The 17,274-nt window shown below is 38.4% G+C and overlaps 1 protein-coding gene across 1 annotated transcript in view; it reads right to left on the reverse strand.

The window, feature by feature from the left end:
• The window catches only part of LOC147669135 (uncharacterized), a 306,712-nt gene extending 298,776 nt beyond the window's left edge, over window positions 1-7,936 (reverse strand). Inside the window, exon 1 of the mRNA XM_086948199.1 lies at window positions 7,680-7,936. Coding sequence (XP_086804325.1) covers window positions 7,680-7,911 — 232 coding nt within the window. The 5' untranslated portion in view covers window positions 7,912-7,936. The remainder of the gene's footprint in view (window positions 1-7,679) is intronic.
• Window positions 7,937-17,274: the final 9,338 nt, after the last annotated feature.

Raw genomic sequence — 17,274 nt, forward strand, 5'->3', positions numbered from 1 at the left:
CCTGGATTTGTGTACTAATTTTAGTAAGTCACTTGTAATGATCCTGGGACTGAAGAACACAAAAAGTGCAACTTTTACAGTGTAGGGTCACACTTTAATTAAAGTTGACAATTGTACCTATCTAGATATTTAAATATATTCTAAACTCAGTTGGCAACCTTTACTAATATTGGTAATTTCCAGAGAACTTGTGGTGGGGTTAATTAATGTTCTTTCTGTTTGGGGCTAAAGCATTAAAACCCATGGTTGATGTCTATAAAGCAAAATACATCCCAATTTCAACATTTGGCAGTGAAATTTGGGGCAATGTTGACATACATTTACTTGGGATTGCTGAGACCAAATATCTCAGAAGGCTTTTGGTTTTGTGACATTATATTTCTAGAGAAATTTCCCACAGAGTTAGGTATGACTTAATATCATGGATTACATTTGACTGCATTCTCTTTTGCTTTGGTGTAGTGTTTGGTTATTAGTCCTGGCCCCTTTATATACCTTTGTAATATAAATTGTCCAGAGATTTTAATTTTTGATTTCTGTTTTTGTATCATTAGAGAAGTAATTTAGCTTGGGTAGACTTTGCTAATCCAGACCGATTTTTTTTGGACAGCATTTTAAAAAGTGGCAGATGTGTTGCAGTGATGATATAATATTTCAGGAACGGTGAGAGCTATATACTTCATTTTGGTGTCAACACATAGGTTTTAGGAGTCAAGTGGTCTTATAGAGACAGAAAAGAACTTCTCAGAGCATTCCTACCGCCATTTTCCAATATTGTCGCACTATAATGATGAGTTTTAGCCATTGGTAATTAATTTTAATATTGTTTATATTTCTGGTTTTCTTTTGATTCAAATTATTAACATAAGTGAATCAGGTGATAGCAGAGGATCTTTAACTTTTCACAAAGTGTTGCTAACTACAAAATTTGAGGACTTCATTAACAAAAAACAATGTGTTGTATGGCAAACCAACCAGAAGGAAAAGCTAACATCAACGGCGGCTGGACATAAGAGAGTTTGAGGTGCTGCAGAAATAGGTCAAAACAAAGTTCACAGATGATTGAAACTGATGGGAGAAGAGAGTCAAATATATTCTTATTGTAACAGCAAGTGCTACAAGTTGTACACAATCTAAAGAAGCCTAGCAGAAACCTGTGAATCATAACAAGAATCCAAATCTTTTGAGACTGCGATGACAAGCAAACCTAATGTATATCCTCTCAGAAGATGAGTGGCTACCCCTTGTCCACCTCCAACAACTGATCATAACGCAGAGGATGTTCAATGTGTTATATATGGTTCAGGCAGAGCAAGGGCCTAAGGGATTGAAGAAAGAACAAAGTACGGAGTATGTGAGTCTCAAAGGGCAAACAAGTTTTATCTGCAGCTAGTTTCTTTCAAGATGAAGTTTTCAACCCAGTAGCTGATCTAAACAGGTGAATGTATTTGCAGTGGGTTTGTATCCCCACAAGAAATGCATGCATGGATACATTTGAAAATATGAATGTACAATGAGGTCCCAGCAGCTGCGTAACCACCAGCTTTAAGTTATATTTGAACTCTTTGAAAAAGCAAATACAGTTTTAATGCTACTCTTGAGTGCTGGCAATGGGTTCATACTCAGTGACATCAGAGAAATAATTACCAACATTGATGAAACTGTATTAATCAATAATAATGAAATTCATATTTTTCTGGTTAGAATGTACAATGACAGAATTATTTTTTGTTAGTCTAACAAAAAGAATGAGCCACTTATGGTGTTCTCAGCTGATTTGACTACTGAAGTCAAAATATGATCACAGGATGCAGTAAAATCAGCAATGAACCATTTTAAGAAATATCCTGAGAGATTTAGATTTTGAAGTTAATGAAAAAAATGTGTGATTCCCCAGAACTTGCCAATCATGGGATTTAACAAGAATGACTGATGCTGTCTTAACATTTTTTACGTCATTGTTTAATATAAGCAAATCAAAACTGTTACATACTAAAGTTCCTAATTTCAGAAAATACACCGTCAAACTTGATGATGGCTTTGAAGATATAAGTGAAGAAGTGGAAGACAATCCCGTGAACTGATAATGCTTATGTACTGTCTTTTCCAAATCATGCTTATGAATTTCATCACGGCAAACAGAAAAACTAGCTGCACTGCATTACTGCCCACACAATCTATGGCAGGTGCAAAAGTAAGAGGTAATCACAAAGAGCAGGAACTTGTTAGAAGCTCATGCTGTAAAATCTTGTGATCCCGGTAGCAAACCACCTCCAAGTGACTTTATCAGGAAAGAATTTACAATTGCGCCTCTTGATAATTTTGATTTTGAAGACAGCTCTTCTTTGTCTGGAGCATCCAGCATACTTGATACTGCCACGGTGCTTTTTCAAGATTGTACAAATGAAGTAGCTGCTGGAAAATAGGCTGTGTCAGCTGTAGGAATAAACAACTAAAGCTGCAAACTTATAGCCCAATTGCCTTGCCAACGTGTGCAAAATCACTACAAGCCAGCAACATATTGCATTCTACAAGAAAGTTTCAAAGTGGCTGAGGAAATGGATCTCCTTCTTCTTCTACCTGATGTTGTGGCAAAGCTGATTTGACTGAATGTACCATATTGTTTATTTGGTGTGGACTGAAGGACAAAGTAAAGCTGTTTCCTCTGTGGGCTGGAATTCATGCTCTGATCTCCCAGAATACTGTCCCACTGAAGAAGGTTGGGTTTTTACCAGTAATACAATCTTCAGTCACAAACTATGCAACAGTATATACATCTAAAAAAAATTCCAAAATGTGCATGCTCAGCTGAAGACCAGCATATCATGCCACTTTTCTGTGACAAAGGTGTTTTTCATAATGTAGCTGACAATTTTATGAGCAATCCAGCAGAATTTGATGATCTTTATCCAATGATGGGAATTTCCTACATGAAAAACATTGTAATGTGGTGTACAGGAAGTTATCTCAGTGGATATGGCATAGACAATGCACTTATTGATGCTGAAATCTTTGGAAGCAAAACTATCCAGTCAGTATTGAGGGGAAATTATTATGTTCATACATTATAAGGTATGCTCATTATATCTGAGGCTATAGAAACATTGCATTGGAATGGCTCTGGGACAAGAATGACAAATTTAATTTTCCAAGGGTGAAGAAGCAAGAGGTGTGAAAACCTTAACTATACAGATAATAATCCAAAGACGTTTGGTGGTGTAAGATCAAGAGGAAAGGTTAACTGCTATTGCTCCAGATATTAAACTGGTACAGATGATCTAGAGATCACAGAAAAGCTCCAAGGGAATTGTTGATCAGACACATAAAAATTAATATGTTAGTTAATGACAGGTAGTTTACCATGAAGTCCTTTCTATTTGCAATGTTTTCAGAGAGATGACATATTAAAAATGAATCGACCATCGTGAAACTTCCTCACCACAAACCTATAGGGAAGAGAGCAGACAGCCTTCATTTCATGCAGCAGCAAGGAAACCCCTTTGAAATGACTGAGCCTGTGCACCTACACAACTTTGCGACCAAACAATATGTGGGTAAAAATATAAAGAAGTATCTCCCAGATGTCTTGGAACACAGTTTGAAACTATACACAGAACTGAAGTTGATCCACCTTTAATTGCCATTGTCCACCCAGCCACTTCAAAACAGGTTACAAAAAAACAACATATGATGGTGGATTTAGCAAAAGAAAGGGGAGAATTTATCAAGGACATTCTGTCAGATGATCTTCATCCAACAAACACATTATATGCTGAGATGCTGCAACCAAACCGGTGAAGCACAAACTTGTACAAGAGTTCGAAAAACACCTTTCACCTGACTAATTTCAATTCGAAAAGGTGTCCTCATTGAAAACTGCCATTTTTGTGGACTATATATCACAATTACGAATAGTCAAGATTTCATTCAAGTAAAACTTTGGACAGGTAATTCAGACTGTTCTACAGTTATCAAAGTCAGGGTTCACTTGCAAGGCCTGCACCTTGTCTGTGACAGGTATCTGATTCTTGAACTATCTGTCAAATACCATGATAGAATCAAACAATTGTCTACAGGTGGAACAAGTGAACTTGCCTGCATTCAAATTTGACACCTATACCTGTGTAACTTGATTAATTCGGATCACCAACATGGAACAAGATGAACATAGAGATGTTAACTCATCAAAACTTTGCCGATCCTTCAGTGCACACTGAATTTCCAATTATTGCACGTTAAAATTACATCTCTACTGATCCAAAAACACCAATCAAAAATGAAAACCGCTGTACCACAATTTCTTTTGGAGATTTATCAGGGTGTCAGTATTATAAATGATGCTTTAAGTTTGAAAAGATTAATCATACTTGACAGTATAAAATTAGATTATACATCTAGTATAACCTGGTTGGTATATATCAGAGAGAATTTTAAAAAGCTAGGCAGATCAGAGCTATATTTTAATCCATAAAGCATTACCAAACAGGATGTTGTCTGGTTATAGGAGACTTACCACATACAATTGACGGTGGAGAGGGAAGCTCTATTATTAGCCAAGCCATTTTTCAGAAACTTAATTATGATTAAATCAGTATCGGGGATAGAAATGCTCCTACTTACTATTTCATATACCCACCCATCGGCATCGATTTTTTACTTTTTTTTTATTATATCACGAGGGAATTTGTCATAAGCATACTGATCCCCCTTAATGTATCTGCCATTTGCCTTTGAAATCTGATACTTTGCACATTGACATATGTCCTATGTATGCACATGTGTGTCATATGTTTTAAAAACCGCTTGTTTTAACTAATGGTTTTTATCCGTTAAGACCAGCTTTCTTGTTTTTACAAATTTTAGCTTCCTAGGTATTTTGTCATATTGTGTCACTGTTTTCTGTTGGAGTTTATACAGATGTATGCTAGGGGAAATGCTCAGAGATATTGAGTGATAACATTTTTATCAAGTACATTTTTATTACCTGTATGTGTTTGCTGTGTTTTTGTAAGGTTGATTTTTATGCTCCCGAATCACTTAATAGTAAAATTGAATAACGTTTTTGATGATGATGACATAGATTACATAAGAAATATTAATCATAAAATGAAATTAAAATGTTCTTAATTATTTCTTATTTAATTACCCTATCACCTATTCCCTACAAGCCCAACATCCCACTACAACACTATAGATTACTGTTAGAATTTAATAAAAACATTCTACATCGCTTACCACAACAAGCAATATTTTAAAGCCAATTAATATAAACAATAGTAACAAACAAAAGTTATATATCAACTAAAAGGGATGCAAGTATATATAAAACAATATTCTAAGCACTACATTGGTGGAAATTATATTAAGAACCTCGATATTATTTTCAACAATATTACTTACCTCAAAAAATGATATTCTGGTTAATTATATTTCTCCATCACAATATCTGTGTGTCACAATATTTAAATTCCAATATTACTGTTTCCTGATATTTTAATCCGATATTTTGTCCAAGCACCCAAGTCTCTACAGTCTGGCGTAGAGAAATTTTGTAGAGGTGGCTTCCTCTCTCTTACAACAGTCTGGTGGCAACCACATTCATTGATAACTAGGTGAAGCCTATGACGAGATTTACTAAATTCTCAGTACAGTTAACATAATTTAACTTTAGCCTAGTAATTTTCTTTAATGGACTGTGCATTCATATTCTATCTTTGGACTCAGAAAAACGGTTTGAGGTAGTTCTTGTAACAACCGCAATTAGTAAGTAATTTTGGGGAATAAAACATTGAGGCCATGAATTCAAAAAGTAATTTTGCAACTGCAAGTTCAATTTAAAAAATGTAATTCACATTCAATTACTCTTGTAAATACATTGAATTTCCGGGGGGAGAGTGCATAGGAAACAATCTAACAATTAGTTAGAGAGTTAAAGAATGTGTTGTGGTAGCGCGGAAAAAAAATTCGACTGAGAATGCATTTTCGCCCATCTCAAAATATGCATGCATTGCTGCCTTCACATAAATGTCATTTCGAATGCACAAACATTTTAAGAGTACTCAAGGAAAATTGTAAAAGGCTCATGTTCTGAAGGGAAGATTTGAAAACTCCCGTAAACCTGTATCTATCTGGATAATTTTGTGGATCGGACCTGAGTACGATGATGGGGGGAAGATTCAAAACTAATCTGGCTGCAGTATTCTGAAGAGTCTGCAGGTTTGAGAGCAGATCCTCATTGATCCTCATTGATAGCGGCATGCAGAGCATTCCCATAATCCAGATGGCTGATGATCAAGCTCTGTACCATGGGTTTTCTGGCTTCGATAGGAAGCCATTTAAAAATCTTCCGAAGATTACGTAAAATACCATAGCAGGTGCCTGTGACCTGGTTAACATGGTTTCTCATGGATAAGGCACAATCTATCATTATTCCCAGATTGCGTACAGCTCGTTTTGGGGAAGGGCATACTCCCAATTCAGATGGCCACCAGTCTTGCGACTAGGATTTTTCAGCATTACCAAACAGCATGACTTTAGTTTTACTAGCATTCAATTGCAATTGCAAATAAGCTTGCTTCTTCCAGAGCAAGATATTTTCTACCAGTATCTCAGATTGACATGGGCACTCAGGGTAGACAAATAGGTGACTGGCATTTCATGTGTTGCTTAGATTTCAGAGGACTGTAATCACCTCTCAAACGTGTTCAATATTGGAAGTGCCTCTTGCTAAAATAACAGTTCAATGTAAAGACCATGGGAAGGAGCAAAGGAGCACAACAGTCGAGTTTAGTTTGATAATACCCATCAATAGAATAATGCTACATCATTATGGTATAACAAACATAATGGAATATGCACAAGGAAGAGCTAGAGAGAGGTGTTAGCCTTCCTGGCTTAACGTCTCTGTCCATCACCTTTTCCAAAATTAACGTCTCTCTTCGCCACTTCTGAAACGCAAGCCTGCACCATATTTACAACAATGTGGGGCAGCCTTGTGTTTTCCCCTGTAATGCTGCACAATTAGCAAATTAGTGCCAATGCAGGAACCCTTGCACGAGAGTGTCTGTGTGCAGGGGAGGTTTGCTTTTGTACAGGAAGGTGTCCCTTCCTACACATAAATATTCCTATAATGCCAGTCTGTCACTGTCATGTATGCTGCTTTATGCAGCACACATGAATGTCCCAAAATGGATTTTTTTTTAAAGTAGTGTTTATGTACGGAAAGGGACATTTATTGTACATAAACAAAGCAAGGCATTTTGTGCAAGGCAGCACACATGAAAAAAGCAAAAGCAAGGAGAAATAATGCATTTCTCCTCGTTTTGACAACTTAAGACCAGGTATTCCCTGGTCTTAATTTTGGCGCTGCCTCTGATGCATGCCAACCTTGTACATAGAAGGCAGCGTCAAAATTGATTGGGTGTTGCAGCGGAATGCCCACTGCAACACCCACTGCCCGCTCCTTACACGCTAACAATAGCATGAAAGGGGGCCTTATTTACAAAGCAGTGTTAACGCTGCCTTGTAAATAAGGCGCAGCCCCTATTGCCAAAACAACGTCAATAAAGGTGACGTTGTGGTGGTGATAGGGGCTTGTGCATATACCTTATAGTGTAGAATCCCCATTAGAAGACATGCTCATTAGAAAACCTGGCTTTGAATGTATTCTTTAGACTTACACTCCACATGAGCAGTGATGAAGGTAATTCTAGATCCATGTTTATTGGATGCCAGACAGTAGTAGTCACCATCATCACTGGAAGATACTTTGCGGAGGGTCAGTAGTAGAGTATTAGAAGAGCTGCCAGATTCCTCCAGGATGTTTTCACTCTTCTTCCAGGTGAGTTTGGAAAGAGGGTTACTGTCCACAGTGCAGACCAGAGTATAATCAAAGCCTTCTTGCATCACCATTGAAGACGCAATAAGTGTGTGTGTTGCACCTGTAAAACATGTACCAAAGTAATGCAATGTTTTCATCGATGAATTCACAATCACATAGTGTAAACTCCTTCCATTTTAGCCTGATAATCTGTCAGCCTTACTGAAAGAATGGCGATTATATGTGTGCATGATGTATATACGTATGCATGTGTATTTCTAAATATCAAACTAAGCCAGAGGGCAGCAGAGCATAGTACGGGGTCAAAGAGAAGCATGAAGACAAAAAGTGATTGAAGAGGTAGCTGGTTTATGGATGGTGATTGCATTGTGATGTAATGTTTTTTAAAAGATGTACAACTTTGAGTCTTGTAAATGTAGGCAGCATTGTAATAGTACTTATGGATATGGGGATGTTTCATGGAATCCATTCTTCTATACCCTCTAGCTGATGTAGGCATTAACACCAAAGGTGCCACAAAATACATTTCGCAGCTGGCCTGTTAACACACATACCTTTCTCTCATTCGTTTGTCAATATTTTTCAATCTGAAACCTACCTATAGAAATGAGGACAATATTCTTGTCATTAAGTCTTCCCTGAAGCCATACAGATAACACCAACAGCATCAGTGCTTGACCTTCACTATCAAAGTGACTGTAGCCTCTAAGTTCTCTCAGGATGCTCTTTCCATTAAAATGCTCTGCATTGAGCTTATATACAATTATACATTTGTTATGAATTAGCTACACCTAGTGATTGTGTGATGTCAAATGTGAAAAAGGAATATGTAATTTTGCACCACATGATCATCCACACTTACTCTGTAATAAATCATACTGCATTATTACATGAAATAGAGCCCTTGAGGCCCTATCAACCCATTTAAAAACATTGCACTGTATATTATATATATGCAATGAAATGAGTAAACAAAGCATGCATTTGTAGAACAAAACATGCATATTAAAACATATATGTAATAAGGGTTCAAAAGCAGGATAAATGCAAAGTACATGCACTTTTATTTCACAAAATTACATTGTATTGTATTGTGATTGCATTTATATAGCTCTAACAACCCGTCAACGATCAAGTGAAGCAGACGGAACCTCTTACTAAGGTGCCCGTTCGACACTTAAATCGCTCACAAATTGGAATGACGACCGACTAAAACTTATTCTATCCAGATATACTTGTGGAATAGAGCCGGTGATGATCATCTTACCTATGTGATAAGATTTAGCCTGAAAAGATCTAAATAAGGCCTTGTCACACTCCATATATAGATTTTTATAAATCTCTTTTTGGATGGTACACAGATGTGGGAATATGGTTCTACACCTTTGAAGGAAACCCGGTATCGAAATTCATTTTAGTGGGACTGCAAACAGGCCTTATTAGTTTCTTTGTTTGTTGAGCTGCATAGCGATATTGACACCTTACGAAAAGATTCAGTACTTGAATTTTTGAATAGTCATCAATTCATTTTTAGAGTTAAACCGACTCTTGTCTACAAGAAGATATTTACATTACAATCAAGATTTGACATTTGAATTCTGAATTTATTGCTATTCTAAAAAGCACTGAAGAAGTTCAGTTAATTGTTTATACAGGAACTAAACATGTTGGCTGTTGTTGTATCTATATCATCTATGAAATAAAAGTCAAAAGAAAAAGAAACACTTTGGACTATATATCTTATGTTCAGTGCATCCCCATTTTCTTACAAAAAATGTTTCATCTGTTTACAGAGGCACCATTAGGTGATGGGTGCTGGAGTTCCTGTGCATAAACTGCCTGATAAGGCGGCATTTATCGAGTGAGGTGCTACCATTTATGTCCGTCACCTTGTAGCTTCTTTTTGTTATCAGCTCTTACTACCCCTGACGAGGCATTGACGTGCTTTTACGGCACGTAGCAGGATACACTGGAACCCATAGAGGATTAGTGATGAATTAATATAGTGATATATGAAAGTAATTAGAGTGGTGGATATGTTAGTCATGTATTTGGATTCAGAAATATAGAGGAGGGATAAAAGAGGAAAAAAGGTTTGCATTTATATAGCGCTTGCCCCCCCCTGATGAGGTGTTGAAGTGCTTTTCTGGCATGTAGCGCGCTACTCCAGAACACATAAAGGATTAGTGGTGAATTAGTATAGTGAAACATTAAATTAATTTGAGAGGTGGACATGTTAGTCTCTTATTTGGATTGAAAAGGATAGTGGAGGAATAGAAGAGAGAAGGATGTTAGTCTTTTTTGGAGGTCATAGCAGTAGAAGGAGGCTTGGAATGAGTAAAAGGAATGTAGAGGCGGAAGAGTCAGAGGGAAATAGTTAAAAAGGCTTGTTTTGAGGGATCGGAATAGTAAAAGAGGTATGAAATGATGCAAGGAGAGGTAGATTAGGGAAGAGTCTAGAAAGGGTTATTTTGGGGTTTATAATAGTGGTATGGGGTTTCGGATGAATGGGAGAGTGGAGGTAGAGGATATATTAACAGAGGTATGGGGTGAGAAATAGGGTAGTGCATTGGATATGCTTAATTAGAAGAAAGTAATAAATAGATAGATCCATAAGTACATAGAAGGTATATAGATGCATAAAGAAAGTAAGTATATGTAGATGGAAGATGCATTAAATAATGCAGTAAATAATTTCACAAATATTTTTATTGGGAGTTTAATGCAGTAAATAAATAATAAAGCAGTATAAAGGCATCCGATGCTGATATAAACAGACTGTCTATCCGCCTCCTAGTTCAGGTAGAGTCACTGGATCTGTATAAATCAGGCACACAATCACTGGAGGAGTAGTGTACTAAATCAGCAATTTCTTCACAGAAAGGGTAATAATGCTGTTTCACTGCGTGTACAAGAAACAACCAACAAGATCTTTAATACTCAAAAGATAAATATTTGTTTGCTTTACAAACCTGTGAGTGTGTGTGCTATCTTTCCACCAACAGTTTCGCAGAATTATCTCCTTCTTCAGTGATACTCTTGTAAATGTGCTCAATAACCACAAACTGTGTAAACAATGAAAACCTCGAAAATAGCTGCACAGCATTCTTAAGTGGCTATGAAAACCACTAGGACAAACTAGAACCCTGCTTATCACACTTTTAGACAGTGATCTTGCGTGATACCTAATCAGGGATCAATACTCGATAACATCAATCAATCAATCAATCATTTGTAAAGCGCACTACATACCCGCGAGGGTCTCAAGGCGCTGGGGGGCGCTACTGACCGAACAGCCAGGTCTTGAGTATCCTCCTGAATGTCAGCAGGTCTTGGGTCTGTCGTAGGCTCAGTGGGAAGGTGTTCTACATCTTGGCGGCGAGGTGGGAAAAGGATCTCCAACCGGTGGTTTTTCTTCGAATGCGCGGGACAGTGGCGAGTGAGAGGTCGGTGGAGCACAGCGGGCAGTTGAGTTTGTAGAAGGAGAGCTGTCTGTTGAGGTAGGCTGGGTCGGTCTTGTGGAGTGCCTTGTGTGCGTGAGGAGCTTTAAGGATATCCTCTTATGTTATGTTATTATGTTATTATTTGGTAAAGCGCAAACAGCTGCCCAAGCAAAGAGGCGTCCCGGCGCTAAGAACCACGGAAACTCCACAGAAGACAGAAGGAAAACCAGCTGGGCGGCCTAAGGGGGAGCCAGTGCAGGTTTCTCCGGTGGGGGGTTATGTGGCCATGGCGTGGGACGTTGAGGATCAGTCATGCTGAGGCGTTTAGATGCGTTGTAGTCATTTGATGAGCTTGGTCGGGGCTCCCACGTAGAGGACGTTTTCATAGTAGAGTCTGCTGCTGACGAGGGCCTGGGTGACTGTCTTTCTTGTACCTGTCGGGATCCATCTGTAGATGTTGCGGTGTTGAAGCAGGAGGAGGAGACGGCGTTGACTTGCTTGGTCATTGAGAGCGTTGAGTTGAGGATGATTCCCAGATTGTGTGCGTGGTCGGTGGGTGTCATACACTGTTGGGCCATACACATTCACCCAAATCCCTGATGCGCTGTATGTTGTTTTATTCAACGCTTAATATAGGTTACTTTCTGACGCTTCTAAATAACTAACTCAAACCTGCATATCAACTCACTTTCCTCTGGTTGAGGAACCATTAGTTGAAGAGTAGATGGCAATAATAGAACTATCTAACTATCTATCTAGTTAGCTAAATAATCACAGACTCTTGGTAAGATCAATAAAGTTTATCCAAAATATTTTGCAAAAGTTAATGCTCATCGCATACAGGTTACAAAGCACACAAAGATAATTTCATCAAGAGAGAGAGCGAAAAACATCAGTAATATTCAAACAATTTCACACCTATTTCAGCTAATAAAATGCAAATGAAGGAGTGGATAGATAAAAAGACATAAGTTGCAGAGCAGAGACAAAAATACATTTGCAACTGATTAAGCAAAGTACAAATCATGAAGAGATACTAACCCAATGGATCACTGAAATCCCAACCCTCCAGGCCTAGGAGGTAGTGGGGGTCCCCTGAGATAGAGTCAGGGAACGAAGACTTAAGTAGTCAGGACAGGGACAGGGAAACAGCTATGCCTCTCTGCAAACCGCAGACAGCAACAATCTACCCTCTATCTTCTCCCAACGCCGGCCTAACGATTCCAAAAGAGCGCTAAACCACACCCCCAAAGGCTCCCCAGTTATACCCCAAAACCTTCATGTCCAACCCACAATATCTGAAACATTTGACAAATTCTGATAGTTGTTTGGCTCACTCGAGGTTGTGTGTGTCGCACCACCCCGTTTCCATTCAGAAATGTTAATTTGTATTCAATTTTTCTTTCTCATGAAGTCATACACAATGCAAGTACATTTGTCTAATTTAAAAGTATCGTTTTCACAATTTCTCACAGCTCCCTTTCAGATGTATCCGCAGAACACTCTGACTGTGGGACCCACGGTTAGACTCATTCTTTGGCGTCGGACACCATTCCTTTTGAGCATTCAGCCTTGAACCAAACATCTCTTCTGCTGCACACAGCCTTTTCTGTCTATTTACTGTTAGCATTCCAAGTCTCTCACCCCGGCCCAACTTTTAGGTCAAATTTAGAGAAGTGTGTGCGGGCTCTCGTCTTTACTATAATAAAATTGAAACACAGACATTTATTAATTAAATGACATGCCCTTTTAACTGTTTTGTCACTCACATCAGCATTACCCCACATTAGTGTGTATCCCTAGCAGAAAGCATTAAAGTAAAAACTGCATTATTTATTACTTTGAAAGCAAGATGCAGCTGCAAATATAAATGTGGCCTAGTCGTACATTATTTATTTGTGCATGCATGTGCAAAAGCGGTTCCTTCAATAAATGCGTCCTAATCAATGAATGCATTAGTTCAGGTTAACGCATGCATTTGCAAAGCAGGCCTGCCCACGTGTTCGTGTAGGTGCATATAAATTTGTATTTCACACTGTTAGTAAATATTATGTGGGTGGTAATCCGAGCAGGTTTTTCATTATGTAAACCCTACTCCATCAACAGCCTGGACCTCTCCATCAGTGAGCCAGTTCAGTCAGGCCCTGCAAAGAACCGTTTGTTTTACCACTAGCAGATAACACTGCTTACTATGCATTTGATTTGTAGCAGTATTAACATTGTTTTCTCTACTTCTGGCTTAACAGTGCATCCATCTGTAACAAAGAGTACTACTCCTCACCAGAGAAGTATTAACCTCACACCTCAAACTATAGACTGGCTTATCATTCTGCCTCCCATGCACTGTTTATAATGCATGAAGAACTAATGTACATCTTAAAAGTGCACACAATCATTCCACATTGAAGTATTTATCTTTTTAAAGCATGGAATAGAGAGGAGCGCGCGGCTGCAGCGGCAAAATGGCCACACCCTGAGGAGGTTCCGAGGCACCAAGCTTTGCTCCTGCCTGAAGGGACCTCTCACATGTAACGTTTCTCCTAACAACAGCGTGTGCGCTTATCGGAGACTGCCGGGACTGTTATGGCACGTTTCGGATACACGGTACCCAGTATTTCACTTACTTGGGGCGCTCACCTCTCTCAGCATCATTTCACTCGGCAATGCGGCCGCCATTTTAAGCATGCTCGGAACGGCGCATTTGACCCGGCTCCGGCTCTCTCACGGCTATTGCGCACTTTAATGTGACAGAGCTTACAACTGCCTCAGCTCACCACATTTCGGATTTGCTTCAAACTGATAAATAATTTTAACCAAAATAATTTTACCACAATAAGTCATACTTTACCAGTTTGTTTGTACTTATGTGGAGAAATATGTACTGCAATTCTTTTCTTTACCACCTACGTGTTGTACCATGTAAACAACTTCAGCATGTTTTTACTCTGTGCAGGCACATAGTGTTATGATCATCTGGAATTTGGAACTTGTTTTTTTCGGCTATTTTCTGACAACGTAGACAGCATGTATTAAGCATCATAAATGGCTTTTGGTTTCTGAACTATTTTCATCTATATATTTGGTCGCAAATTGTGTCTCCTTAGGTTACTGACTCTGTGCCTCCTGATTTTACATTTTGAGGGCTGTTTTCTCTTCAATAACCCCAGTCCTGACTGCTTTAAGTTGTGCCTCTGTCTTCATCTGCTTATTGGATTTCCTATTTCACCATGGATCTTACACAGTCCAACAAACCTCACGGGTCTACTGGGGCATCCTCTGGAAGTCGCAAAGACTCTCCAGGTAATACCAGTAAGCGCCTTAAAAAGGATGCTTCTTCCCCAACTAAATCACCTATTCCCATCACGTTAGAGGATATTATGGATGAGTTACACCTTTTCCGGCCCTTTATGTCAGACACTACTACCACCCTCCAAAGAATTGAGGAAAAATGGTCTGGCCTTGATATGAGACTATCCGATGTTGAGGAGAAGGATGTTATTGCCAAAGTTGAATGCCTCACCAAGGAAGTTAACCAACTCAAAAAATCTGCAGAGGATTTAGAAAATCACAATCGGCGTAATAATTTACGCATTTATGAAATTCCGGAGGGATGCAAAGGTTCTGACATGATTTCCTTCTTGAAATCCCAGGTCATGCAGATTGTTGGTCCCCCAAAATCAGTGGACTTTAACATTCAAAGAGCGCATTGATTGGGGCCTCAAAATACATCCTCCGCTACTAAACCCAGAGGTATCATCACCTATTTTCTGTTATACTCTGATCTTATGGCAATTCTTCAAGCTGCCAAGCAACATAAACAGATGTTTTGGTCTGGTCACAAAGTCTTTTTCAGTCAGGATGTATCCAGACGAACTGCCAATAGACACAAAGAATTTTTGGATCTCAGACCAGTCTTGAAATCCATGAACGCTCGGTATGGCCTCATACATCCTTGTTTTTTCAAAGTGACCTATAAAGACAGAACATTTTCATTTGATGATCCAGCTGATCTACTGAAATTCATCCATACTCACCGTGAAGAAAATATGGAACTTGGAAAACACTGATTACCTTTTTCTTCTTTTTTATGTCTTGCATGAGTTGCAGGTTATTGTTAATGGTTTCTCTTCTTTTTTTTTTAATATGTCTGTCTTCAGGTCCTTCCTATGTGATGGTTGAAGACTCCTTGCCTGTTTCATCCGTTTGTCTCTCTTGTTTGATGTATCCAGTTGCCTCACGCCCTAGTGTCTGGTAAGCTCCCGTCCTAGTTTTTCCATATGTACATTTTTGTTTTCTTTGTTTTCCTTTCCTCTTCTTGGAGTAAATAATCCCTTCCTTTTCATCTGATGTTGCATTGTTCATTTTTATGCTCGGTGCTTCCCCCAGTGGTGTGGTTGTTTTGATTCTTGCTGTCCCCCCTCCCCCCGTACTGTTCATCAGTCTTTTTTTTTGTTCAACATGGCTAAAGCCTTTTGGCTTTTTGTCATCTCTTCTTTACTAATTTTTCTAGGACAGCTTTGTCCTTCTTTCATGCTATTCCTTTCTTTCTTCTCTCTCTCTTTATATTTTCCCCCTTCTTTTTCCCTTTCCTTTCTTCTTTCCCTTTTCTCTCCTTCATAGGTTATTCTCTTTCTTCTTTCAATGTGCCCATTCTAGTATATTCCTATGATTGTTGTACCTCTTTTTATTTCTGCCTCCTTGGCAATATTTTTCTTTCTTACCTTTTATTACTATTTCCTTTTTTCTATATACTTTGCTATATAGCATTCTATTGCATTTCTATTCTGTTTTTGGTCTCGCAAATGTGGTGGCCTCAACTATTCTTTTACTTTTCCTTTGACACTTTGTCTGTACTCCATTTTATATTTGCTTACTTAAACTTTTCCTATCTTCTTCTTTTCCTTCTCAATTGGTTCATACTCGTTTTCTACTTCTTTTTCTCTTTCTACTATGAGTGGTCTTCGTATCATCTCATGGAATGTTAAAGGTATTAGAAATCCTGTTAAAAAGCAACGTGTTTTGTCTCATTTGGCTCATTTGAAATGTCAGATTGCTTTCATACAGGAATCACATCTCACCTCGCAAGATATTTCCTCACTGCGAAAGCAGTGGGTAGGAGAAGCTTACTGCAGTTAATAACAAAAATGGTGTTGTCATTTTATTTCATATATCGTTATCTGTTCAAATACAAAATTAAATTCATGATTCTAATGGTAGATGGTTGCTTCTAGATAGTATTGTTAATAATGTTCATCTTTCTTTTTGTAATGTATATGGCCCTAATGGCATTGATTCAACTTTTTGGAATGATGTTTCTTTATTTCTCTCCTCTCATGCGACTGAGGACTTGATAGTTGGTGGTGAATGCAACCAAATCATGGATCCTTTCAAGGATTGTAAATCCAAAGCACGATATGTCCCTAATAAAATGCAAAAATCATTTCACAAATCCATCTCCTCCAGAGGCCTTATAGATTCATGGAGAATATCCCATTCCGACTCCCTTTTTTTCTCCAGTGCATGCGTCACACTCCCGTATTGATTATATTTTTCTTTCACACCATGCCTTTCAATTGATGACTAATTCTGAAATAGGGTCTATTCTTATTTCTGACTATGCCCCATCATCTTAGATATGGATTATCCCTCACCCATTTCTCCTTCTCGCCGCTGGCGATTCAATAATTCACTACTTATTGACCCCCAGTTCACTGATCACTTCACGCTTTTTATGGATTCATTTTTTCATAACAATCTACACTCTGCCTCAGATTTTCACTTAATTTGGGACGCCTTTAAGGCTGCTGCTAGAGGCTGCATTATATATAGACTTTGTATCCCGAAAGAAAAAAAAGGCCTTCAGTCAATCTTCTCAAATTCTCCGAGAAATTAAGAAACTTGAACACCTTTATTTTACCACTAATTCACCTGACACATTATCGTCTCTCATCAAAGCAAAAATGCAATTTAATCAGCACTCTTGGGATTCCG

Source organism: Lissotriton vulgaris, unplaced genomic scaffold, assembly GCF_964263255.1.
Source record: "Lissotriton vulgaris unplaced genomic scaffold, aLisVul1.2 SCAFFOLD_2603, whole genome shotgun sequence".
Classification (NCBI taxonomy): domain Eukaryota; kingdom Metazoa; phylum Chordata; class Amphibia; order Caudata; family Salamandridae; genus Lissotriton; species Lissotriton vulgaris.